The sequence below is a fragment of the Lissotriton vulgaris genome, unplaced genomic scaffold, assembly GCF_964263255.1.
Source record: "Lissotriton vulgaris unplaced genomic scaffold, aLisVul1.2 SCAFFOLD_1016, whole genome shotgun sequence".
Classification (NCBI taxonomy): domain Eukaryota; kingdom Metazoa; phylum Chordata; class Amphibia; order Caudata; family Salamandridae; genus Lissotriton; species Lissotriton vulgaris.
In genome coordinates this window covers 147,793-172,740 of record NW_028243438.1, presented here as the reverse complement: position 1 = coordinate 172,740, position 24,948 = coordinate 147,793, and the positions used below count along the sequence as shown (strand labels likewise).

Genomic DNA, 24,948 nt, shown 5'->3' with positions numbered 1-24,948 from the left:
GTCTCACTGTATGTTCAGGTGCGATATTTTTAGATTTGACGTGTGATGACGCTTGTAACATTCATGACAAACTATTATATTCTATATGTTACAAAATCTTAACTCTTCTACTATGTTTCTTTATCCTTCCTTCATGTATGTATAATGTGCATGTGCCTTGCTAGAGGTAGAGATTAAAATGCTGTAGAGAGTTGAAAGGAAAGTTTGATTGGAGAGGCTTAATGGTATTCTGATGTGTGTGAACAGCCCCTGTTGGCTGATGTCCTTGCATAGCTGTTTGCTGTGGGAGTTTTTATTCGGGTAGGACAAACGTGTTGCTGGAAGGAGCTGTTAGTGGCATATATTGAATTGAAGTTTCCAAGAAAGTAGTGAGGTATTGAGAGAGCTTGAGGCAGCCAGAAATAAGAATTTATTAAGACTGTTTTCCTATAACAGGCATGGGTAGGCCTCGCTAAGCTGCGCAGGCTGGAGTTAGGGTGGTAGTAAGTGGCAGCTGGCATGTACCGAGGGTGGGGAGGCTCGGGAGGTCACAACAACAATAAATAATATAATAAACTTTCCCTTCTTAGTTGCGCAACGTCCTCCAGCGCCTTCTGGAAGCCCCGTAAGCAGGAAACTGCACTTCCCAATCCTTGCGCTGCTGTCACAGCATGTAAGCAGCACCAGGATTGGATAGAGCGGCCTCTCTCAGCACTCCCACGAGCACAGGAGGTCTGTGCTTTCTCTAACGCAGCTAGCTTAAACAGCTAGTTTAGAGAACTTAAAAATGTGCATGTCTGGCTGGGCACCCCAAGATGACTGACCAAACAGACATGCACATTTTAAAGCGCATAGCTGTCTGCTGCTGCCGCTCGGCAGTGCTGGCCTCGCCCCGTCCTGACACTTAGTTCAGGATGGGTTGCTGAAAAATAAAACGGTAATAAATAAACGTTATTACCGTTTTCTTTTTCAGCTCAGTGGCTTGTGAAGCTATGCTCCTCCGCTCAAGTGGAGGAGCTGCCCCTGGTGCCCTGGCCATCGCCCACCAGAACCCCCTCCCCATTTCTCAGAAGGTGCATGGGATCCCTTTCCTTCCCCCTTAACATGGTACCTAACTATGTCTCCCTTGACCTCCCCCTGACTCTGCTGAGAGGAGCCTAAACCTCCCTTCTTGGCTGGTTCTCCCACATTCAGCCTTTTTTGAAACCTTGTGCTGAGCCAGTGGTCGGCCTCCATAGCAAGCTTCCTGGTGTCAGTAAGCTTAATGTCAATCAAGCTTCCGGTGCCGCTCTGGAAAACACAGACCAGACAAGTGCTCCCATGCAATCAAATTGTAAAGCTCTTAAAATCTGTTATCCCGCTACCCTTCACCCAACCATCCAGTGTTCTGCAAAAAGTATCAGCACACTCCAGCCACGTCTAGGCCTCAAGCTTCTTACTCTCCCTAAACTTGGCCCTGTACTTCTCAGGAGTAAGGCCATATGTCTTGCTTTGGGTTTCTTTAATCTCTGTGTGGGTAAGTGCCTTTAGTGACCTTAAGGCCAACATAGTACTCTGACCCTCCACTGCAAAATGCTTTCACAGACCTGCCCTCCATTCTCTCTCCGGGACCCGATGTATGTGTAAAGCTGCCTCATAGCCCCTAAACCACAGACCTATGTCTATCTCCTTGCTGTAATCCTGTGTCAAGGTCTTAGGTATGTGCATTTTTTCCTCTAACTGGACTGAATTAACGCTGCTACCGCCTGTGCTGGACTCAACCTGCTTGACCTTTAAATTCAGCTCTTGATCCAAACCATATTTTTCTCCTCTATTTTGAGCCTGGCCCGCTAGCTCCATCTAATTCATCCTGTCCTCACGCCGGTCCTCCAGCTCCCCCGGTAACAGACCTTCAGATGAGACACTGCTACCTGCCCTGGGGGCACCTTCCCCCCCAGATCATGAACCATAAGTACATCCTCATGCAGGTTTTGCTCCTTAATCTCCCCAACAGGATCATCAGAATGCCCACTGGCATTCCTGGAAGCTACCCAGGCCCTCAGCACCTTTTGTAGCTCCTCTTTTCTGGTGAGGCCTTTGAACTGGACCTTGCGCTACCTGAAGATTTGTTTAAGTTGCTGTTCATTGCAGGACTCCAACCTGTTCTCTTAAAAAATCAAATCTGCAGGTGCAACTAATGATTCTCGGGACTGAGACATGCTCGTAGCAGAGAGCTCAAAATGTATCCAAACTCAAGATGGTAAAAGAAAAACGCTATTTGGTTGTGTAATGTCTGCAATCTGATAGTAGTGTAAAACAAGCACTGTATGTAAAGTACAAACACAAGTCCTATCCTCACTGCTGCCATAAATGTTAGAAATGGGGATCTCTAGTTGGCAGTGGCTTTTACCCTGTCCAAGTAGGGACCCTTATTCTAGTCATGGTAAGGGAGTTACACACTCAAGATAACCACTGCTCGCCCCCTTAGTAGCTTGGAACGAGAAGTCAGGCTTATCGCAGAGGCAATGTGTAAAGTATTTGTACCAACACACACAGTAACACAGTGAAAACACTACAAAAGGAAACCACACCAATTTAGAAAAATACCCAATATTTATCTGAATAAAAAAATTGACAAAAATTCAACTTACACAAGCAAATATATCACTTTTAAAAGGTTTAACATAGTTCAGTTCATAGGAAACTATGGATGCGTCATATTTATCACATAGTACCTGGGAGGCGTCAAAATTAAGGACGAAAACTGCTCAGGGGATATGAGCAGACTGGCACCCCATGGAGGGGGCAGGGCCCTACCATCTTTGTTTAGTGGGCCTAGGACCTAAACAAGCAAACCATGCCTAGACAAACCCGACACCTCCACCACCCAGGGTCCACTCAAGACCAGCCCTGCATCAGTTGTCCTAATCTCTGCCCATGCATGTGGCTCCATGTGCTTCTATGTCTGTTTCAATAAGGATGGAACCCCCAGCACCGCCTGCCAGCACACCTTTATTGTAGTGGGGGGCTTCAAAGCATTGAAGGTTCATATTGCCAGGGTAGCCTTCATCCTCTCCCTGCGACTGTGTCTTTATTATGTAGGACGCTGGGATCTGCCCATGCATCAGCATACTTGTTCGTCCTCAAAGCTCTGGCCCCAACATGCCACAATGCAGCTCACCTCCCCTGCCCTCAGTCAACCTCAGATCCTACCATCAAAGTCCAACAATGCCAGCACCACCCCAATGTCCCAGCCTGCCCGCCATCGCTCTCATACACTGCCCAGCTCAGCCAGGCCTTAATGGGGAGTCTGGAGCACCGCATCCGATGCGACAACTGTCCCCTCCTGCACACCCCGGAAGACGACTGTAGTGAGAGGTGAGGCCAGCATATGGTGTAGGCCATGCCGCTCCCTCTAGGCACGTTCAAACTGCTGCACAGATGGCTATGTAAGTATTGCACCACAATATATCCTGTCAGCTAGAGTCCCACCTCCAAGTGCTTTGCACGCAAGAGACATTTCTCCGGATGAGAATAAGGATTCTGAAGGATTCCAAAGTATTAATTTCAGGCTGGCAAGAGCCCTTCTTCACTGCTGGCACCATGCTGGCTGCCATACCTGACACCTTCATGAATTCACCTATTTAACCATTCATCAAGCCCTCACCCATTAATTATCGGTCCATGCATTCACTTATCCAGCCTACAAGTAACACATTCTCAAATTCACACACACAAACTTTCCAATCAGTGAAGAAGTGCTTTCTCTTAGAAAACACGAGACCTGTAGGCTTTGCCAGTGCTTTTTTAGCCGCTACCATCATTGCCTCACTACACAGTGTTTTCATGCCAGAATAAATAAACCAAAAATGTATGCGTATATTGGTTTTTTTAGCGCAAGCATGGGGCCGACGGTATCACTGAGAAGAATTACTCCATCCACAAACTATAATGTTAAAAAAGCATAAACACCCACAGTATGCGTCTCAAAACCTGAAAGTTAAACCAGCGAGCGAATACCCGAATGAGACTCACCAAATCAAGATAATCACACGAGGGCATGCTGAAAGCCCTGCTTGTAAGCATATGTGTACATTGTATGTGATCTGTTGTGAACTGTGCAGTGACAGAAGTTTTGACAGGCAGCTAAAGCTGTTTTAGTTAGACCGAAAAAGAGAACCTCTTTTCTAGAGTACACAGCCCAATTCTTGCTACCCTTACGCTGACTTACATGGACATCCTCATATTGACTGTGGCCTTAGGTGTCTCACACGGGCAGACATAGTGGATAAGGGGTCTAGGTGCTTCTCACCTATCTAAAAGGCCCTAGTGCTGGGTGGACAACTGAAAGCTATCCACTAGTTTATATCGCATCAGTTAAAGATACACAAATAACTCAGTCATTCCTCACCAGATGAACAGCACTGTGGGCTAGTGTCAGGCCCGTAGGTTATCTATGGTGATACTATCTGTGCTACCCCTATCTTAGGCTGCTGTCTATGACACACTGATAAGGCGACCCCAAACAATTGTCATACTGGCTACCAGGATATGAACCCAGCACCCCGGAAGGACAAAGGTAAGCTGCTAACTAAGTGTCCTACACTACAGAGAGATCTATGCGGTGACCTAAATGGACCTGTAATTGAACTCTGGTGTTCTTGGTGGAATCCTTTATGGATGGACTTCACCAATGCAGAGGGCCTCCAGTTGAGTGCTCAAGTTCAGTCACTCTCTGTTTTGACTTTTCCAAACCCTCTTTCGCCCTATGCCAACCTTTCGGCTGAACTAGGGTCTGCCCAGTGGCCTGCTGACTAGTAGTAGTGTGTAAAATTGTGAATACTGGCAAATCACATATTTCTTTTTGAACTACAGTGGCTACACCAAGTACTTGGGTCCAATAGAATAACAAGCATTGGCAGAAACAATAAGTCACGCCTATGCAAGACTTATTGATTTTGCCAATATCTTTTATCCATGTTGTACCCCAGCATTGCTGCTGTTCTGAATTGCCTACACGTTAGTGGGGTAAAGGAGAGTGAAGTGGACTGTCATAAAGTGGGGTAGAGTAGAGTAGAGTAGAGTGGAGTGTTATGGAGAAGTTTAGAGAATCTTAGAATGGCGTGGATTGGTGTAGAGTAGAGTTGAGTGAAGTGGAGTGTCAAGGAGTGGCATAGAGCGTAGTGGTGTTGAGTGTTAAGGAATGTTGTGGAGGTGTGTCGTAAAGTGGAAAGGCGTAGAATGGAGTTGAATGGTGTAGAGTGTCAGAGTGGAGTGGCAAGGAGTGTCATGGAGTGGTGTAGAGCAGACCAGAGTGACGTAGAGGGTGTTGCGTAGAATGGAGTAGAGTATTTTATAGTAGAGTTTGGAGAGGAGTAGATTGTCATAGAGTGGAGTAGTGTAGAAGAATTGAATGGCAGCGTGGGGGAGGGTGGTGTAGAGTTGAGTGGCGTGGAGTAGCATAAAGTGTCAGAGTGTGGTGTCGTAGAGTAGTGTGTCACAGAACAGAGTGGAGTAAAGTGTCATGAAATGGCATTGAGGGAGTTGTATAGTGCGTTGTAGGGAGGAGTAGTTTTGTAGAGTGCCATAGAGGGAAGGAGAGTGTTGTAGAGTGGTGTGGCATCGAGTGGAGTGTCACAGAGGAGAGTGGAGTTTAATGGAATAGACAGTCATAGGGAGAGTATAGTGGAGTGAAGTGTTGTAGAGTGGAATGCTATGGATTGGAGTAGAGTGGACTAAAGTGGAGTGGTGTAAAGTATAGTGAGCAGAGTAGATTGATGTAGAATGTATTGATTTTGAGTAAGTTGGGATAGAGTCCATTGGGATAGAGTGCAGTGACGTAGAGCAGAGTGGTGCAGAGTAGATTGCAGTGGTGTAGAGTACAATGACGCAGATTGGAGGGACGTGGAGTAGAGTGGTGTAGAGTGCAGTGTCATAGAGTAGATTGTTTCAGAGTAATGAAATGGCATAGAGCGGAGTGGTACAGAATAGAGTGCATAATGGCTTAGAGTGCAGTGGCATAGAGTAGAGCGATGTAGGTTGTAGTGGTCCAGAAAATATTAGAGTGGGGTAGAGTATAGTCACGTGGAGCTTAGAGGCTTAGAGTTTATTGGCATAGAGTGGCATAGCATTGAGTAGTGCAGAGTAGACTGAAGTGGCATAGAGTGCAGTGGTGCAGGGTAGAGTGGTATCTAAAAGAGACTATTAGTTATGGATTCCTCACCTTAGAATTACCCCCAGGGGTCAGACTGGATCCGGAGAATTTTTTCTTCAGCAGTGCCCCTACACGTCGGTAGGTGGCGTTGGCGCCGTGTCCCCAGAATGACGTTGTGGTGTCTACTTAGACGCCGCCCCTGCTCCCTGACGTCAGTTCTTTCTTTTTCCACGGCAGCCAGTTCAGATCCGGAGAGAGTGGTACCTCTAGTCATTTTTTGACTGTCTTTTTTTACTTTTGTCAACTTCTTTTTCAAGTCGTTTGACTCTTTGTGCACAGGGATGTCACATTGGCGGACCGGCTTCAAGCTTTGTTGCACCTGCCACAAGCTGATGTCGGTGATGGATCCTCATATAGTTTGCCTCTGGTGTCTGGAGCGCGACCATGACCTGAAGCTGTGCTCCGACTGTCGGGCCATGGCCCGAAGTTACTGCGGGAGTAGACCCGAAAGCTTCTGGAGGCCCAGCAATCAGCAGCACGCTGCTCGAGGTCACAGCTGAGTGGGAGGTCGCAGGACCGTTTGAGGAGCCATCACCACCACTCCTCGTCGAAGTTTTCATCTTCGGGTAAGTCGAAGCACAAAAAGAAGGCAAAGGAGCACTGTCGCTCTTTACGTTCGCCCTGTTCGTCCGCCGACGTGACACGGGATGTGTAAGGTAGTCATCCGGCTCTGCCCGCGAAGCCTGTTGGGTCGACTCCGAGCCTCCCTCCCTTTCCGGGAGCTGGAGCGACCCCTGCCCAACTTCGTAGTTTTTACGAAGCCCTCCATTCCATCTTTGGGCAGCCTGACTCTGCCGGCGCGCCTTTGGGCCCCGTGGACTCGGCTGGGGGTTCTAGACCTTTGATGCCAGCGGCTATGGCTCCAGTGCCGCAGGGCCCCCCGGGATCCAGACCTGGATCTGATTTGGAACCGGTTGACCTTACAACACCTCCGGCATCGAATGCATTGACAATGCCTCCGCCCCTTCCGACGCCGGTTTTGTCCCCAACTGACGTCGACCCTATCCTCCCCCTCGACATGGACACGGAGGCGGAATAATTTTGACCTGTACTTTTGTGCCCTTGTTCTACCCTGCTGTTCCCTGGTGGCAACCAGGAGAGGTGTAGGAGGACTGGTCTGTGGACCCTCTGGGAGACCAGTTGGAAGAACCGGACTGGAGAGAGGAGTTGGGTGAGGTCAGTGGTCTGGACTCTTCTCCAGACCTTGACATGATTTCTCTCCCTACCATGGCTACAGATGAAGGTGCATCATATGCAGTGGTGTAGCACATGGCGGCCGAGGCCTTAAACCTCGAGCGGCATATGGTGGCGGTCAGGACTAACCTCCTGACCGAGGTGCTTCAACCTGCAGCAGCCTCTTCGGAGCCCCTGTTGCCGTTCAATGAGTCCCTCACGGACATCCTTGTGGGCACTTGGCTGGATAGGATGATTGCTCAACGCCACTGCCCGGCCCTGGCAACCCTATTTTCCTCTCCCCACACCCTAACCCCGAGAGCTTGGTGGTCCACGCCTCTACTAACTAGGGCTCATTCCCTACAGCTCCAACTGATAGGGAATACAAGAAGCTGGATCACCTTGGGCAGATGATGTTTTCTTCCGCCTGCTTAGGACTGCGGTCGGTGAACACTGCATGTCTCTGTGTGGGATATGGTCACGCAGGTGCTGCCACAGTGCCGCCACAGTGCCCGGAGGCCTAGACCGTTGTCTCCTTTACAGTTGCTGAGGGTAGAGATGCAGCAAAGTTCGGCATACGATGTGGGCTGGACATCGCAGACTCGCAGGGCAGGACGATTTCAACGTCAGTAGCCCTGAGACGATACACCTGGCTGAGGTCCACTGGCTTTTCGGGCGATGTCCAATCGACTCTTTTGGACATGCTCTTTGATGGCCGTCGCTTGTTTGGCAAGAAAGCGGACAACACGCTCAAGCAATTTAAGAATTCTAGGGCTATGGCCAGATCCTTGGGCCTCGCTACCATCTCTCCCCTGGCAGTCTGCTTTTCGCCCCTTTTGTGGCTACGGAAGGGGTTCCTCACCACGTTCTGCCCAGAGCTACAGGCCTGTGCAAACTGTTCAGCTTCTGTGCAGCCAGGGACGTGGGACCCAGCGTCGTGGGTCAGGGGGCCAGTGGGCGGGTCAGTCCACCAGTGCCCCCTCTGCGACAGCCTCCAAACCTTCCTAGTCTGACCCTTCAGGGCCACCAGTTGCCAGTAGGCGGCAAGATTCGCCATCACTTCCCCCACTGGCAGAACATCACGTTGGACAGGTGGGTTTTGCAGATAGTCCAAAGCAGCTACTCCATCCCCTTTGAGACTACTCCTCCTTCCATGCCACCGACATTCCATCGCATGGCGGAGAATCACTTGGCCCTTCTCTGCCAGGAAGTTACGGCTCTCTTGGCCAAGGGAGCCATTGAGCGTGGCCCTGTGCCAGAAGTAGGTCGGGTTGCTACTCCCACTTCTTTCTGGTGCCCAAGAAGGACAAAAGCCTGAATCCTATCTTGGATCTCAGATAAGTCAACCGCTTCCTCAGGAAGAAGAAGCTCAAGATGTTGACATTGGCTCAGGTTCTGTCTGCCCTAAACCCTGGAGACTGGATGGTAGCGTTGGACTTGGAGGATGCCTATTTCCATATTTCCTGTCTTGTGGGCGCACAGGCGCTACCTACGGTTCACGGTCGGCCACAAGCATTTACAGTTTATAGTGCTCTCTTTTGGCTTTACCAGCGCCCCTCAGGTGTTCATGAAAGTGAAGGCGGCATCGCAGCCCATCTGCGCAAATCATGGGTCCCAGTCTTCCCCTATCTCGATGACTGGCTGTTGAAGGTGGTTTTGCCCCGGGCTGCCGCCTCCTACCTCCAGACTACAGCGGACCTCCTGCATTTGCTGGGGTTCACTATCAACGTGCCAAAGTCACACCTAATTCCATCTCAAAAGCTCCTTTTCACTGGAGCTGTTCTGGACACAATGCAGTTTTGGGCTTATCCTCCCAAACAGCGAGTCTGGGATATTCGGGCTATGATTCCGATTTTTTAGCCTCATCCTGGGTTTTGGTCAGAATGACCCTGAGGCTACTGGGCCTCATGGCCTCCTGCATCCCGCTGGTGGATTATGCCAGGTGTCATCGGGCTCTGCAGTGGGACCTGAAGTTCCAGTGGGCACAGCATCAGGGGAATCTTTCCGATTGCGTCCTGATCTTGGAGGACGCTGCACATCAATTGCAGTGGTGGCTAACAAACCAGGATTGGGTCAAAGGCAAATCCCTCTCCCTTCCCCAACCAGAGTTCACAGTGGTGACAGATGTGTCACTCCTGGGATAGGGTGGCCACATGGAGGAGGCGGAGATCAGAGGCCTCTGGTCCCAGTCGGAGTCCGGGCTCCAAATCAACATTCTGGAGCTCCGGGTGATTCGTCTTGCACTGAAAGCTTCTTTCCTTCTGTCAAAGGTAGAGTAGTGGAGGTGTTCACAGACAACAACACCGCCAGGTGGTACTGCAACAAACAGGGCGGGGTGGGGTCATGGATCCTATGTCCGGAGGCTCCTCCACCTTTGGGCATGGCTGGAACATCAGGGCATGTCCCTGGTGGTTCAACACCTAGCAGGTTCACTGAACGCCAGGGCGGACAAACTCAGCCGCAGGTGCATAATGGATCACAAATGGCTTCTTCAGAGGTGGTGCAAGTCTCTTTCAGAGGTGGGGAGAGCCTTGGTTAGATCTATTCGCCAACAGAGAACACGCAATGTCAGCAGTTCTTTGCCTTGGAATTTCCAAGGCGGCATTCCTCGCTAGGCGATGCTTTTCGTTGCGAGTGGAGTTGAGGTCTTCTATACCCCTTTCCGACTATACCACTTCTGCCCAGAGTGCTGAAGAAGATCAAGCGTGACCGGGCCCAAGTCATTCTTGTGTCTCCGGACTGGGCCCGAAGAGTCTGATATCCTGAGCTCTTAAACATGGCCATTGATTCTCCGATCAGACTGCCCCTTGGGAGGATCTTCTGTCGCAGCAACAGGGGACGTTCCTCCTCCCTAAACTGTCCAGCCTCCACCTCCTTGCGTGGAGATTGTGCGGCGGCAGTTGACAGCTTTCAACCCTACTACCTCCACTCACAGTGGAGTGGTGTGGCTCACTGGTTAGAGGCGGCAGACCTGTAAGCAGAGAACGGCCCGGGACCAGGGTTCAATTCCCGACGTGGCAGGGTCTTGGACCAGGGTCAACGGACTCGATAATTCTCGCCTCAGTGCCTACTCTAACCAGGGAACACACTCGGCAACTCTGGGCATTAAGCTTACCTCATCTCCACAACGGCCCCCCACAGACGCCGGGGATGCCTGGTTTCACCCTTGGGGTACCCAGTAAGAGACCATCTCACATGGAAAACCAGGACGGGTTCCCCAGCGGTCTATAGCGCCAGGACACTCGGGTAGAGTAACAGTGCGCTTTACAAGTATCCCACATTTACATGTAACGTTACCTTGGCAGCCAGACGTCCCTCAACCAAAACAGTATACGCCTGTAGATGGAACAAATTTGTAGCATGGTGCACAGCAAAGGCTGTGGATCACCTTTCTGCCCCCCTTTTAGAGGTTCTCATCTTCATTTTTTCCTTGGCGCAGCTGGGCTCTGCTCGTGGCAATCCCAAAGGCTATTTTTCTGCCATTTCGACGTTCCTTCGCCTTCCTGATAAGCCTTCTCTTTTCAAGTCCCCTATTGTAAATAGATTTCTTAAGGACATTACTCACCTCTTTCGTACTATTCCTTTCGTAATGCTCCAGTGGGACTTGAATCTGGTCTTAACTTACCTTATGCTCCCTTCAAGCCACTACATAATCTCAGACTCCTGACCTTAAAGACTGCTTTTCTGGTTGCCCTCACCTCTGCTCGCAAGGTGAGTGAGTTTCAGGCTCTTTCTTCTAAGCCTCCTTTCCTTTCTGTTCATCCGGACAAGGTTGTCGTTCAAACTAGACCTTCTTTACTTTCCAAAGTGGTTACCTCTTTCACTTAGGACAGACCATCACTTTGCCCACCTTCTTCCCGCCCGCACCCTTCCAAGGAGGAGGAGAGACTTCACCATCTGGATCCAAAACATGCATTATCCTTTTATTTGGATCGCACAAAACAGTTCTGGGTGGACGATCAACTCTTTGTTAGCTATGTGGGCGCCAAGAAAGGTAGGGTTGTGCAAAAACGGACCATCTCTCGATGGGTCGTCCTTTGCAATAAGATCTGCTACTCCTTGGCAAAAAAGGGACCTCCGGTATGACTGCACGACCATTCCACCAGGGCAACGGCAGCCACTACTGCTTTGGGACGTGGAGTCCCCCTCAGTGAAACCTGCCAGGGAGCCACGCGGGTATCACTGCACACGTTCACTAAGCATTACTGCCTGGATAGTCAAGTCCGGAGAGACGTTTATTTTGGCCGTTTTGTTCTCCAGGATTTTCTGGTGTGAACTTAGTTCGTAGACCCACCTCTGGGGTTGGTATTGCTGGGGTATCTATTCTAAGGTGAGGAATCCATAACTAATAGTCTCTTTTAGATGAACAGGTTACTTACCTTCAGTAACGATATATCTGTTAGAGACATATATTAGTTATGGATTCCTCACCGCCCCACACATCCTCCCCGTTCTAGGATAAGGGACTTCTCTTCAGGGCCCTGGTTTTGTGCACCAGTGGTCAGTGTCTTGCATGACTCTGCACTTCTGGCGTGGAATGTTCTGTAAAGAATTTACATCCACACGGGCGGCGTCTAAGTAGATACTGCAACGTCATTCTGGCAAAAACGACTCCAACGACGAACACAGAGTCGACCGACGGCACCTACTGATGCACAGGGGTACTGCTGGAGAAAAAATTCTCCGGATCCAGTCTGTCGCCTGGGGGTAATTCTAAGGCGAGGAATCCATAACTAATATATCTCTTACAGATATATCTTTACCAAAGGTAAGTAACTTGTTCGTTGAGTTTAGTGGCGAAGAGTGCAGTCTTGCATAGAGTGCACTCTTCGCCAGCGCAGTGGCATAGAATAAATTGGCAAGAGTGGTGCAAAGTACAGTGGTGCAGTGGCGCAGAGTTCTGTGGTACATATCAGAGTTGGATAGACTGCATTGGTAGAGAGAAGAGTGGTGCAGATTAGAGTAGAGAGGCATAGAGTGAAGTGGTGTAGAGTGCAGTGTCACAGTACAGTGGTGCAGAGTAGATTCGTGTAGCATATAGTGGACTGGCGTAGAGAGTAGTGGTGTAGAATGTATTGGCATAGAGTGCACTGGCATAGAGTGCACTAGAGTGGCGTAGAGTAGTGCAGAGTAGAGTGCAGTGGCACAGAGTAGAGTGGCAGAGAGTGCAGTGTTGAAGAGTAGTGTCATAGAGTGCAATGGTGTAAAGTGGTACAGAGTAAAGTGAAGTAGAGTGCAATGGTGTAGAGCAGAATGGCATAGAGTTTTGCAGAATAGAGGATAGTGGTGTAGAGTGCAGTGGTGCAGAGTATATTGGCGTAGAGTGTATTGGTTTTGAGTAAAGTGGTGGAGTGAATTGGCTTAGATGGCAGCAGCGTGGAATACAGTGGGGTAGAGTGGAGTGCATTGGCACAGGGTGTAGAGTGGAGAGGAATGGCGCAGATTGGAGGAGAGTGGCATATAGTGCAGTGGCGTAAATTGTTTCAGAGCACAGTGAAGAGCATAGAGTTGAGTGCAGTGGTGCAGAGTAGATCAGATTGGCTTCGAGTTAATGCATAAAGGGCATTGGTGCATAGTAGAGTTGTGTGGACTAGAGTGCACTGGCGTAGAGTTGAAAGGCGTTGATTGAAGTGTTGTAGAGTGGGGTGGTGCAGAGTCTAGTGCAGTGACGCAGTGTGAAGTGGTGCAGTGTATAATGCAGTGGCACAGCGTGGAGTGGCTTAGTGTAAGTATGTATGGAGTGATAGCTAAGCACACTGCCATTACATACATGGCATTTTCAATTGAAATAACTATTAAATTTGCACAGACATACAGTTTTACTGATAGAAGTATTCAGCGCACAAACAATGAGTGGAAATGTCATCACCTAGTGTATTGATTTGTTTTTAGCATATAAAATATTTGTTTCCACCACACTTCAGAATCACCCAAAAATGTGTTTTATTTGTGCTTTCTATATTCTTAAATATCTGTTTATTTACAGTCATTTAAATTTTGTGTTGTGGTGGAAAAAAACATCCTACAGCACACCAGAGTAGGCAATATGATCATCACATGAATCCTCTCACTTTGAAGTCAGAGAAAGAAAGGAAACACTTTGCTCCCTCCAAAGACAGAGTCTGACATTTGACCTCTGTCTTTGAATGCACAGCAAATGTGACAGGATAAGAACAAGATTTAAAGGCTTGTTTATGGAAATTCAGTAGTGGTGGAAGAATACAGTAAGTAATGTTTTATGTCTCGATGCTTTCTTGGTATATCCGACTGTAAATGTCTTATTGTCTTTTTTTTTTTTGAAAATGATAACTAAAATTAAAAAAAAATAATAATAGAGTTTAGGAAAGGGAAGGGAATAACTCAAGCTGGACATCCTAAAACAAAGCATGCAACTAGAAAGCAAGCAAATTTGAGTTACAAACCTCAAAGCCCATAAATGGTAACCAATGGGCAGAATGCATTCTCAGTGAGGCTTTCTGAATGTCCCCATTGATGTTGTTAGCAAACCAGATAGTTGTGCTTTCTGGTAGGATTGGACCTAAAAAAAATTAAAGGAAAAAAAGAGGGGAAGCATCAACATCCCTTTGAAGCAGTGAGAAACTGGTCCGTCGTGTGTGAGGTACTGAGAAGGGCAGCATTGGGCTAGTGCCATGCTCCCTCAACCAAGTTAAATCCCCTCTGGTCAGGTCCAGCCTGTCAGCCCACCTTGCTGAACCCTACACAGCCCCTCATCCCTGCATCTCTCTCAGGAGGGTGTAGCCTGCTGATTTGCTATTTCATACTCCAATGGACATTCGAGACCAGGAAGAGGTCATGGGGAGGACATGTTGTAGATTTTTACTGTGCTTTGCATAGTGTGTTAAAATCATAAAACATTGGCCCGCTTACCGTGGCGGTGTTGTTTTAATTTTTAGAATGAACAATGCTTTCGTCCCACCATCCCCCACTCCAGACATCATTTATTCACTTACCAACAACAAGGCACAAACAAGGCACACCTTGGCAGCCCCACTTAAGTCTTCCTATTTTCCTAGACACCGTCCGTACTTGTTAAACTCACCCCCTTTAGACCAGGCCATGCAACTCCCACCTATAAAGCAAACAGCAATTGACTAGGACTTCACTGGTGAATTTTGATCAATGAATTTTACGTTCACCCTATAAGGGAGAGAGCTCGACCATGTAAATAAAAGATATTGGCAAAATCGACAGATTCACTGATGTGTGTACGTGCGTATGTGTTGATATAGAGCCTAGAATTAAATTCCAAGTTTCGCCATAATTTAGATGATGTGTTTTCTTTCTAGTATTCATCCTCGAGATAAGCAAAGTGTTGCACACAGATTAGCTTTGGGAGCAAGAGCCGTGGCCTATGGCGAAAAAGGAATTGAATTTCAGGGCCCATTTCCCAAAGATATCATCGTTGTTGAAAATGAGGCGTACATGAACATAACTTACAATCAAAAGCTGCTTATAAAGTCCACCAGCTGCAGCATATTTGAGGTAAGAATTCATATTGAATCAGTACAATGTATGATTGCATTTATAATATGTGGATGTTTTGGGTGTATGAAGGAATTATTACTACTTCATGCTGTGTGTGTGCAAAGCCCAGAACTACCTAAAAGGGTCTTAGTGGGCTTGTAATATATGGATCATGCTACTTTTTTTTTTATAGTCTGAAAAATAAGCATGTCTAGAGAAACGAAAGCTTCAAATGGTCTCTCTTGTGACTAATACATGTCCATAGAGATACCATGTGGCACAGTCATAGGGTTCTCAAACAGCAGTCTAGGGATGGCAAACTATAAAAAGGCTAAGAGGATTATTGTGTGTTGTGTATGAAGGTATGCAGTGTTCTCCACATGCGTTGTGATGTACCGGGGTGATTAGCGCACTTTGATTGAGTAATGAGTGTTGTTCTGATGTAGGTAATCCAGGCCCACCATGTGTGGTACGAAACGTTGTTAGGAGATTTCCACTCTAACAGGATCACTTTAAGTACAATAAGAATAAGTAGATCTAAGATGACAAGCTCTAAGTCTGGGAGGTCAATAGAGGTAACGGCTCCATATGGACCCAGCGTAATTGTTGGAAAATCAAGTAGTATGGGCATATTGACAATTTTGCTTAGTAGGATAGGGATATATTCCCAGTGGGAAGTCAGCCATTTGCATTTAAAGAACATATTCTGGATCACCACTGGCTTCTTTGCATGTGCAGCAGATGCCAGTGTACTTATGCCTAATACCATTACTGGGGTTTAGGCCATCAACATGGACTCTCTAGCCACCTATGTCCTGGGCTATTCTTTTAATCTGACTCCCGGTGTTACCCCTCTCTTGGCAATAAGCTTCGATGCCTCGGCACCTGTTGTTTGTTGGCATTCCTCTTTTCCCTTGAGTGTTCCAGGTCAGGGCTTGCCTGGTGGTCTTTGATGTGGACTTGCGGAGGGTGTTGTCGTAATTGGCATGGCCGCGTTAGCGATTAGCTGAAACTACACGTTTTCCTCCTTAACTTGGCCATGTATGAAAAACGCCATTTTGAATGTTGCGGCGGCCATCTTAGACCATAAGCGGCCTCGTGGCCGGCGTGCCCTTTAGTCCTTTGTCCGTACCACTGACCACTTCAGTCTGCCCAGCAACAGGCTATTTTTAGTACTGGTCAGCTCGCACATGCGCAGTCCCCACTGACCAGTTACCCTTCAGGAATGTGCGCCAAACTGACCAGCGGAGTTGTGCCCCCTCCAATGAGCTGGCTGTGTTCCAAAACATGACCATATATGTACATGAATGTGTCCTAACTTGTGCCGCCTATCTTTTATTGCCCCAAAACTGTATATAAATCAGGGTCACACCGGTGTTCGGTGTGATACCTCTTGCATTACCGAAGGGTGCTGTATGAGTGTACCACCACCCCATGGGGTCTTAATAAACTTGTTCTTTGACTTTTACAGTTTCCGTGCCAACAGTTCTTGAGTACCTTTGGAGCATGTAGGCCTTGGGAACCCTGATTACTAAAAATTGGCGACCAAGAAGGGACTCATCGGCGACTCGGATGCCCGAAGGAGAGGTCGTGACGAAGGCTTGGAAACTCGCCATGGACGCGCGCTGCCACTGAGTGACCCGAGTCTTGGCTCCCACGGTGTTTCTTCCTTTCCTTCCGATCTGACCTTCCAGGTGGCGCCGGGCTCCGACTGAGTTTTCGAGTGTCTGTGTTGCTGGGAAAGTGCCGTTTGGCTGATTTGATTACAAGACCTTGGCAGTTGGAATCTGGACATTTGAGAATTTGGGTAAGATTTGTGTTCGGTAAGGTAGTCTTCGGACGCTTACTGAAGTTCTATGATTTGTGTTCGGTAAGGTAGTCTTCGGACGCTTACTGAAGTTCTATGATTTGTGATCGGTAAGGTAGTCCTCGGACGCTTGCCGAAGTCCTACGATCTATGATTTGACTTGAGTTAGCTAACGTTTGTGAATTTGTGATCTTTTGAACTTATATGTGTAGTGCACTTCACATAGGCAGGCATGTAGAGATGTTTCTCTAACTTTGTTTTTTTCCTCTGAGCGGCACATTTGTGTGAAGTACTGTAAGTGCCATTTTTACGGTGTCACGCTTTCGTGATACTTTCTGAACATGCCTGTTTTCAGCACACTCCGAGGAATGTGCTGTCTTGGAAATGGTACCACAATTAGGTTAGCGGAAGCACAGCCGGCTCCCCCAGAGGGAACACCGAACAGGGAGATGTACATTAAATTTGGCCTTCCTCCTATTATGTACAGCAAATTATGGCATAAGTATACAAGAACTGACCCTGAATTGCAATGGCCTCTACATGGGTCGTTCGATTTACGTAAAGTACAGTTTGTGGAGCAATGTTTGTTTCAACGCAGGTCTAGACAAAACATGTTTGATTGTGTGCGAATGTGGGAGAAAGCGGTGCGCGAGCGAATGAAGCGTGAAGTTGCCTTGGCGGACAAAGAGCAGCGCAAGGCTGCTCGGGATAAGGCTTTACAGTTTGAGGAGAAAGAGGCTCAGGAAAAAAGAGAGATGGAGGAACGGGAACGTAAATTGCAAACGACTGGTCAATTTCCTATTCGTCGACCGCTTTATCCTGTCCTTAATAATGAAATTGATGATTTTTCATTGCTAGATCGGTCACCGCCTCCGTACGTTTCGCCAACGGCTCCAGCTGAAGATTCGGGAGATGATGGGCAGGATAAGTCGGAAAAGAAGGGTATATCCGCTCTCAGGTTTACTACGGAGAGGTCCGCACATTTACGTAGTTGGGCTCGTAAAGTGAATAGGAAATGTGTTTCTCAGGATGAGGTGATTGCGGAGAGGAGTAAATGGTCGGATCTTGAATTAATGTACTTTTTGTCTAGTTTGGCGGATGAAGTTGTTGCCGCGTAGCGTGACCTTTCAGATACGTTAGAACCTAAAGCTTTGTCAGTGCATCGTGAGAACTTGGATAAAGGTTTATTTGATCTTGCAGATGTTGACGGCCTATTCAAGCAACTGATCCAGCTGCGAGATGAGACAACCAGATTGCGGGAGGAGCGGAAAAGGAGGCAAAAGGAGTCCGAATCGGAGAATAGCGGGCAGATTAAGGAGTGTTCTCTCCGGGGTTCAGATAAGAGTTCTGCATTGCATGTTATGCCTATGCGTGAAGCCGCGCCCTTGTATGTTCCACCTAAAGGGGAAGGTACAGATGATGATAAATCGTCAAAGGATGCGAAAGGGTATTTTGTATACAACTGGGTATACACGCCTTGGAATAGAGCAGATGTTATGGCATTGAAAAATTCTCTACCTGATCTCCAAAAAAATCCGGCGGCATTTTATGAAGGGGTGGAAGGGGCTATTTCGTCTTGTGTGATGACTCTTGTTGACATAGATTTGTTTTTTGGGCTAATTCTTCCACCCGATATGTGGAGGCAAATTCGTAAAAATAATGATGAAACAATACTGGGGGGGACATGGAAAGAAATAAATGCTGCTGATTTAGATAGGGAACCGGCATGTAAGCCTTGTCAGTTGATTTTAGATCTTCCAGCGGCTATCTTGATTAAATTAAAAACGCTTGTTCCTTCTAAAAAGATCGATTGGACTATGTTAACTTCGTGCAAACAAAAGCCCGATGAAACAGTTTCAGATTTCTTTACACGCTTCGAGGAGGCATTCCATGATTACAGTGGTCAATCTTTAACAGACGATACGGGTCGGCATTTGTTTGTAGATAAGTATGTGGCTAATCTCCTACCGGAGATTGCAAAGCGATTGAAATCGAGTGAAAGTTCCTGGGCCACGGCGACCCCTGCGTATTTGTTAACTATGGCTCAGTATTATGAGCGGCAGGAGTTGGAGGCTAAAGAAAGTGTTGATAAGAAGGCAAAAGAATTGAAAACGAAGGTGATGTTGGCACAGGTTCGGGGGACACAGGGTAGAGGGAATGATAGAGGTAGACGAGGTGGAGGGAATACGTCGTATGGTCGTACGGATATAGCGGAGGATCAATGTGCCTACTGTAAGGAGTTTGGGCATTGGGCTGAAGATTGTCCGGTACTTCGTGAGCAGCGTAGCCAACGTGGTCGAGGAGGTGGTAGGTCGAGAGGAGGTTATACGGGAGCGAGAGGTGGCGGAAGTGATCGTGGAAGGGTTGAGGAAAGGGGCCGTGGCCAGGATGAACGTAACACGTTTGATAGACGAAATCAATATCAGATATCGGAGGGTGAGAATGTGGAGCACCAGGATTATGTGCATGCATAGGACTGCGTAGGATGGGGTAAGGAATCAATTGAAGTGCCGGTAGATCAGCAGGGTCCATATGTAACAGCGGGTATTCTGGGTTCTACTGATAAATTTCTAGTCGACACAGGAGCTACTCGTAGCGCTTTGTCGAAAAACTTGGTTCCGAGGGCTCCCCTGTCTGGCGAAATGATTACATGTGTAGGGTTCGATGGCACACCCTCCCCTAGCCCATTGTCAAAGCCCCTTGCACTATGTCTTGACAAATTTTTTAGTTTTGGTCAATTTTTGTTGTCGCCCCATCCGCCAGATAATATCTTGGGCATTGATTTGCTTAAATATTTTAGAGCAACGATACGGTGCGCTCCTGAGGGAGTGCGGGTTATTCTGAATGACAATTATTCTGACCCAGATAAGTTTTACACTATCTCAGACATTCCAGCTTTGGCCTCTCTACCGCACACGTTATGGGCGACCTCAGATACGGATGTGGGAGAGATGCGTATCCCACCAATACACATTACTGTTAAGGAGGGGGTCCCTCTACCACGAGTACCCCAGTATAAGATTTCGAGAGAAGGTGAAATTGCATTGACACATATTGTTCAGGATTTAATCTCTGCAGGGGTAGTGGAGGAGGTCCCTTTTAATGTTTGCAACAGTCCTATTCTTCCGATCCTTAAAAGAGATACTGACGACAAAATCTATCGCTTTATTATTGACTTGAGAGAGGTTAACAAAATTGTCATTCCCCAATACCCGGTGGTGTCCGATATTACAACATTGCTTACATTGGTGCCGCCAACGGCCACAACATTTAGTGTTATTGATTTGAAAAACGCGTTCTTTTCTATCCTTGTCCATCCTGATAGCAGGTATTTGTTTGGCTTCACGTTAAATAATAAATCGTATAGATTTTGTCGTGTTCCCCAAGGTTATACTGAAAGCCCTAGCATCTACAGCTAGGCTTTGAAAAGGCAGCTAGATTCCTTTGAGTTGCAGACTGGCGTTGTTCTCATCCAGTATGTGGATGACCTTTTACTTGCTGCAGACTCTTATGCACAATGTGAAGAAAGTACAATTGCGTTGCTTTCCTTTTTGGCACAGAACAATCATAAGGTTTCGAAAAAGAAGCTCCAATACTGTAGACCCCAGGTGACCTACCTCGGTCATCTGTTGTCTAAGGAGGGGCGTGCATTAACGTCCGATCGAATTCAAGCAATTTTAGATACACCAGTCCCCCGCACGCAGAGAGATGTACGTGCCTTTATAGGGTTGACGTCTTTTTGTAGACAGTGGATCATGGGTTTTTCACACATCATAAAACCTTTGCTAACATTATTGTCCAAAGCTACACCAATGCCCCTTGAATGGACAGATGAATGTCAGAAGGCCTTTGAACAGTTGAGACAGGCCCTTTGTTCTGCACCCGTGTTAGGCACACCAGACTATACGAAGCTTTTCACATTGTACGTGCACGAGAATGATGGGTGCGCGTTGTCAGTGTTAGTACAAGTACACGGGGACAAGCAGAGACCATGTGCATACTTCTCTGCCATTCTTGATCCTGTAGCACGAGGGTTGCCTGGGTGTTTTCGAGCGGTAGCAGCAACAGCAGTAGCCATACGGCAGAGTGAGGGAATAGTGTTATCACATAAACTGCTGATGTTAGTTCCTCACGCAGTAGATGCTCTACTAAATCAAACAAAGACCCAATACCTTACGAGTGCGCGACTAACGGGATATGAGCTGACACTTTTGGCGCCACACATTACACTGAAAAGATGTGCTACTCTGAACCCCGCCACTTTATTGCCCTATCCGGTTGAGGAGGGTCAGGAAGAAAAACATCACGATTGTGTTTTCCTGACCGAGGAACAGACAAAGGGTCGTGTTGACTTACAGGATGTGCCACTTCCAGATGTGGATGGGGAACTGTGGGTTGATGGATCGTGTTTAAGGCTGCCAGATGGTACGACTTCCGCAGCTTATGCGATCACGACACTTAAGACAGTGGTAGAAGCAGCTAGGATACCACAGAAATCGGCTCAGGCAGCAGAGCTGATAGCCTTAACAAGAGCCTGCGAATTGAGTGCTGGCCTATGTGTGAACATATACACAGACAGCCGGTACGCCTTCGGAGTAGCACATGACTTCGGGCTACTCTGGAGAGAGCGTGGGTTTCTGACATCTCACGGAGAACACATTATGCACGGAGAGCTAGTGCGTGATCTCCTAAACGCGTTGCTTGGCCCAAAGAAAGTAGCGATAGTAAAATGCAGTGCTCACAAAAAGATCACGGATAAAGTGGGCCAAGGAAATGCCTTCGCAGACAGCATAGCGAGACAAACGGCTATGTCCCGGACTAGCTCCCCTATGTATGTGACACAATCGCAGGCTGAGCGATGGAGTGACGCTAGAGCAGAAATATTGGATATTCAAAAATCGGCTACTGAATTAGAACTTGCGGCATGGGCAACAGATGGGGTACTAGATGATGAGGGTTGTTGGAGAAGCAAAGATATGGAGAAATGGAAATTGCCTGCGGCTTACTTGCAGGCGATGGTCCAGATGACACATGGATTGGCACATGTCGGAGCCCTTGCAATCACTCGACTACTAACACGAGTTTGGGAACATCCCGAGATTGCTAATACAGCCAAGAGAGTAGTGCAGACCTGCCTGGTATGTTTGCAACACAATCCTGGAAAGGGGACCCATACTCCGAAAGGAGGGTTCGTTCCACCATCTGCACCATTTGAGGTACTCCAAATGGATTACATTCAACTCGAGCGCTGCAACAACCTGAAGTACGTCCTAGTGGTGGTATGTGCCTTTAGCAAATGGGTTGAGGCCTTCCCCACGAAAGACAACACAGCCCTGACAACGGCTAAGGTGTTGCTTAAGGAATTCTTTCCTCGCTTTGGAGTTTGCAAATTTCTGTGGAGCGATAATGGGCCTCATTTTGTTGGGAAGATTGTGGAGTATGTACTGAAGGGGTTAGGGATTCAGCAGAAGTTCCACACTGTGTTCCACCCTCAGTCGGCAGGTCTGGTTGAACGGTATAATGCTACGTTAAAGCTTAAATTGGCCAAGATTGTGGCATCCACGTCGTTGAAGTGGCCTGGTGCTTTGCCGTTAGCACTGCTCTCTCTTAGATCAGTACCCCATTCACGAACTGGCCTTACACCATATGAGGTGGTGTTTGGGCGCCCTATGAATATCTGGGGGGTGCCCAAGCCGCGATTAATACATGATGTGCCTTGTGTTATGATGAACGACTATTTGGCACGATTAACAAATGATTTGCTTTCTATTCATCAACAGGTTCGAGAAGCGCTCCCTGACAACTCTACTGGAGAGGGCCATGATCTTCGCCCCGGCGACCATGTGATGATTCGGTCGTTTGAGAGAGCGAGCAGTTTGGAGCCAAGGTGGAAGGGCCCCGAACAGGTCCTCCTTGCGACCCGGACCGCTGTACGAGTGACCAACAGGAAGCGGTGGGTGCATTCGACACACTGCCGCCGTGTCTCTCCGGATCTGGTGACTCCTGCTGTGTTGACTGATTACAAAGAGATTCTGGAGAAAGAAAAGAGCCCAGCTGTGACATCGGCCGAAGTTGAGGGAGCCTTCCCGGACCACACTGTTGCCGGACGAGAGCACTACAACCTGCGTCCCCGATAAGAAGATTTTTGTTTTTTATGACTGGTTGGTTACCGCTCCAGGTTTGTGAAATGGAAACCGGGAATTCCAAGGGGGGGGGATCAGTTCTGCCAGTGTAGCGACACCCGTCTTGGCCTGGAGAAGAAAACAACGGCTACCTCGGAGTTCAGCACCGTATTTTTTTTCTTTTTTTTTAGGTATACACACATGTGTATTTGAGACTTTGTGAACAATTTGAACTATTTGAGACTCTGTAAGAACTTTTTCGAGCTATGGCATCACCAGCATCATGAGATAAGCGAATCTTGGGTGCCATTCTCTTTGTTTTAACTATTGTGGTGATAGCTGTAATAGCCTGGGTAGTTGAACTTGTGGTACCTGCACGTGAACATTTGCTGCCGACTACCCCGGCTCCATCTGAACATTTTCACTTTACCTTACCCTACCATGAAGAACGACATCGGCAAACTTATTTGAACAACAGTTTTATTCAGATTCTTCATCACACGCACAATATGACTAACACTTCAAATTGCTGGGTGTGTGGGATGTTACCGGGGCATCAGAAGAGAGGGGGCACCCCACTCATTCCACTCCCGTTCTCTCATAATGGATCCTGCAACGCCTGGTACACCCTCCTCTTTACTTTGAGATGGCCAACCAAAGGGGGGGTGCTTTTCCGTTTGAATAAAATATGCTTCCATGACAAGGATGGGTTTCCGCGGGCTGAGGGTACTCGATTCGAATGGGAAGAGTACAGGCCCGACAACGTATCTGCCCCGCGTGTGTACAGCAATCAAAGAAATGTCAACGTATCCAGCTCACATGTTATCAATGTTATTGCTACTAAAGCCGACTTGTGTATTAGAAATAAAGGTTCGATTGCGGTAGGGAACAGTGAATGCAACACTACACTCACTTTTGATAGCCCGAATGGCATTTCATTTGTAGCATCTCGGAACACGTATTTTATCTGTGGAACGAAGGGTTATCATCAGCTTCCATTGGGATGGTTGGGCACGTGCTATGTATCGTTTGTACTGCCTCCTGTATTCATTGCCCCACCAATGTATCACAATGACTATATCTTGTACCACGACTTTGTTCTGAATAGAGTCAAGCGGACCGTTGTTCTGGATGACATAGACCAGACTGATACTGCCTTACAACAGTATGTGGATTTCAATTTGGGACTATTTTCCTTCGTGGGGGCCGCTTTGAACAGCCGGAAAATAAGGCAATTGACACGTGTTGTCGAGGCTGTAGCGAATGACACTGCCATTGCTCTAGGAAATATCACTGAGGAACTTCAGATATCTAGGATAGTTACGCTCCAAAATAGGATGGTGTTGGACGTAGTTCTAGCTGATCGTGGGGGGGCATGCAGAATTATCGGAAGTAGCTGCTGTGTATACATACCTGACAATTCCCCATCTGTTTATGATGCCATATCAAAGCTCCATAGAATAGCAGCTGAGATACATCCGGACAATGGAACTTGGACACTTTCAGGGTGGTTCTGGTCAATGCTTACTACTTGGGGCTGGAAACTGTTAACGATTCTATGTATAATTGTGGGGGCGCTGTTTTTTGTTTGCCTATGTATCCAATGTGGCCCTGCTTTATGCTCCATGTGTTTATCAGCTTGCATACCATCAAGACGAGCACTCGCCCATGACAAAATGATGCTTCATAAAGAAGTAACACAAATAATGTTAATAGACATCGAGGACGAACATCCTGACTATGTTCACTATGAGGTAGATTCAGCTAAACGCTAAAAGGGTCGTCTGTCGTAATTGGCATGGCCGCGTTAGCGATTAGCTGAAACTACACGTTTTCCTCCTTAACTTGGCCATATATGAAAAACGTCATTTTGAATGTTGCGGCGGCCATCTTAGACCATAAGCGGCCTCGTGGCCGGCGTGCCCTTTAGTCCTTTGTCCGTACCACTGACCACTTCAGTCTGCCCAGCAACAGGCTATTTTTAGTACTGGTCAGCTCGCACATGCGCAGTCCCCACTGACCAGTTACCCTTCAGGAATGTGCGCCAAACTGACCAGCGGAGTTGTGCCCCCTCCAATGAGCTGGCTGTGTTCCAAAACATGACCATATATGTACATGAATGTGTCCTAACTTGTGCCGCCTATCTTTTATTGCCCCAAAACTGTATATAAATCAGGGTCACACCGGTG

The 24,948-nt window shown here is 47.7% G+C and overlaps 1 protein-coding gene across 2 annotated transcripts in view; it reads left to right on the top strand.

Annotated features, from left to right (window-relative positions):
* Window positions 1-24,948, top strand: part of LOC147668346 (sialate O-acetylesterase-like) — a 615,033-nt gene that overhangs the window by 577,232 nt on the left and 12,853 nt on the right. For both annotated transcript variants that reach the window (XM_086948579.1, XM_086948580.1), the window contains exon 10: window positions 14,653-14,848. In XM_086948579.1, coding sequence (XP_086804705.1) covers window positions 14,653-14,848 — 196 coding nt within the window. The remainder of the gene's footprint in view (window positions 1-14,652; window positions 14,849-24,948) is intronic.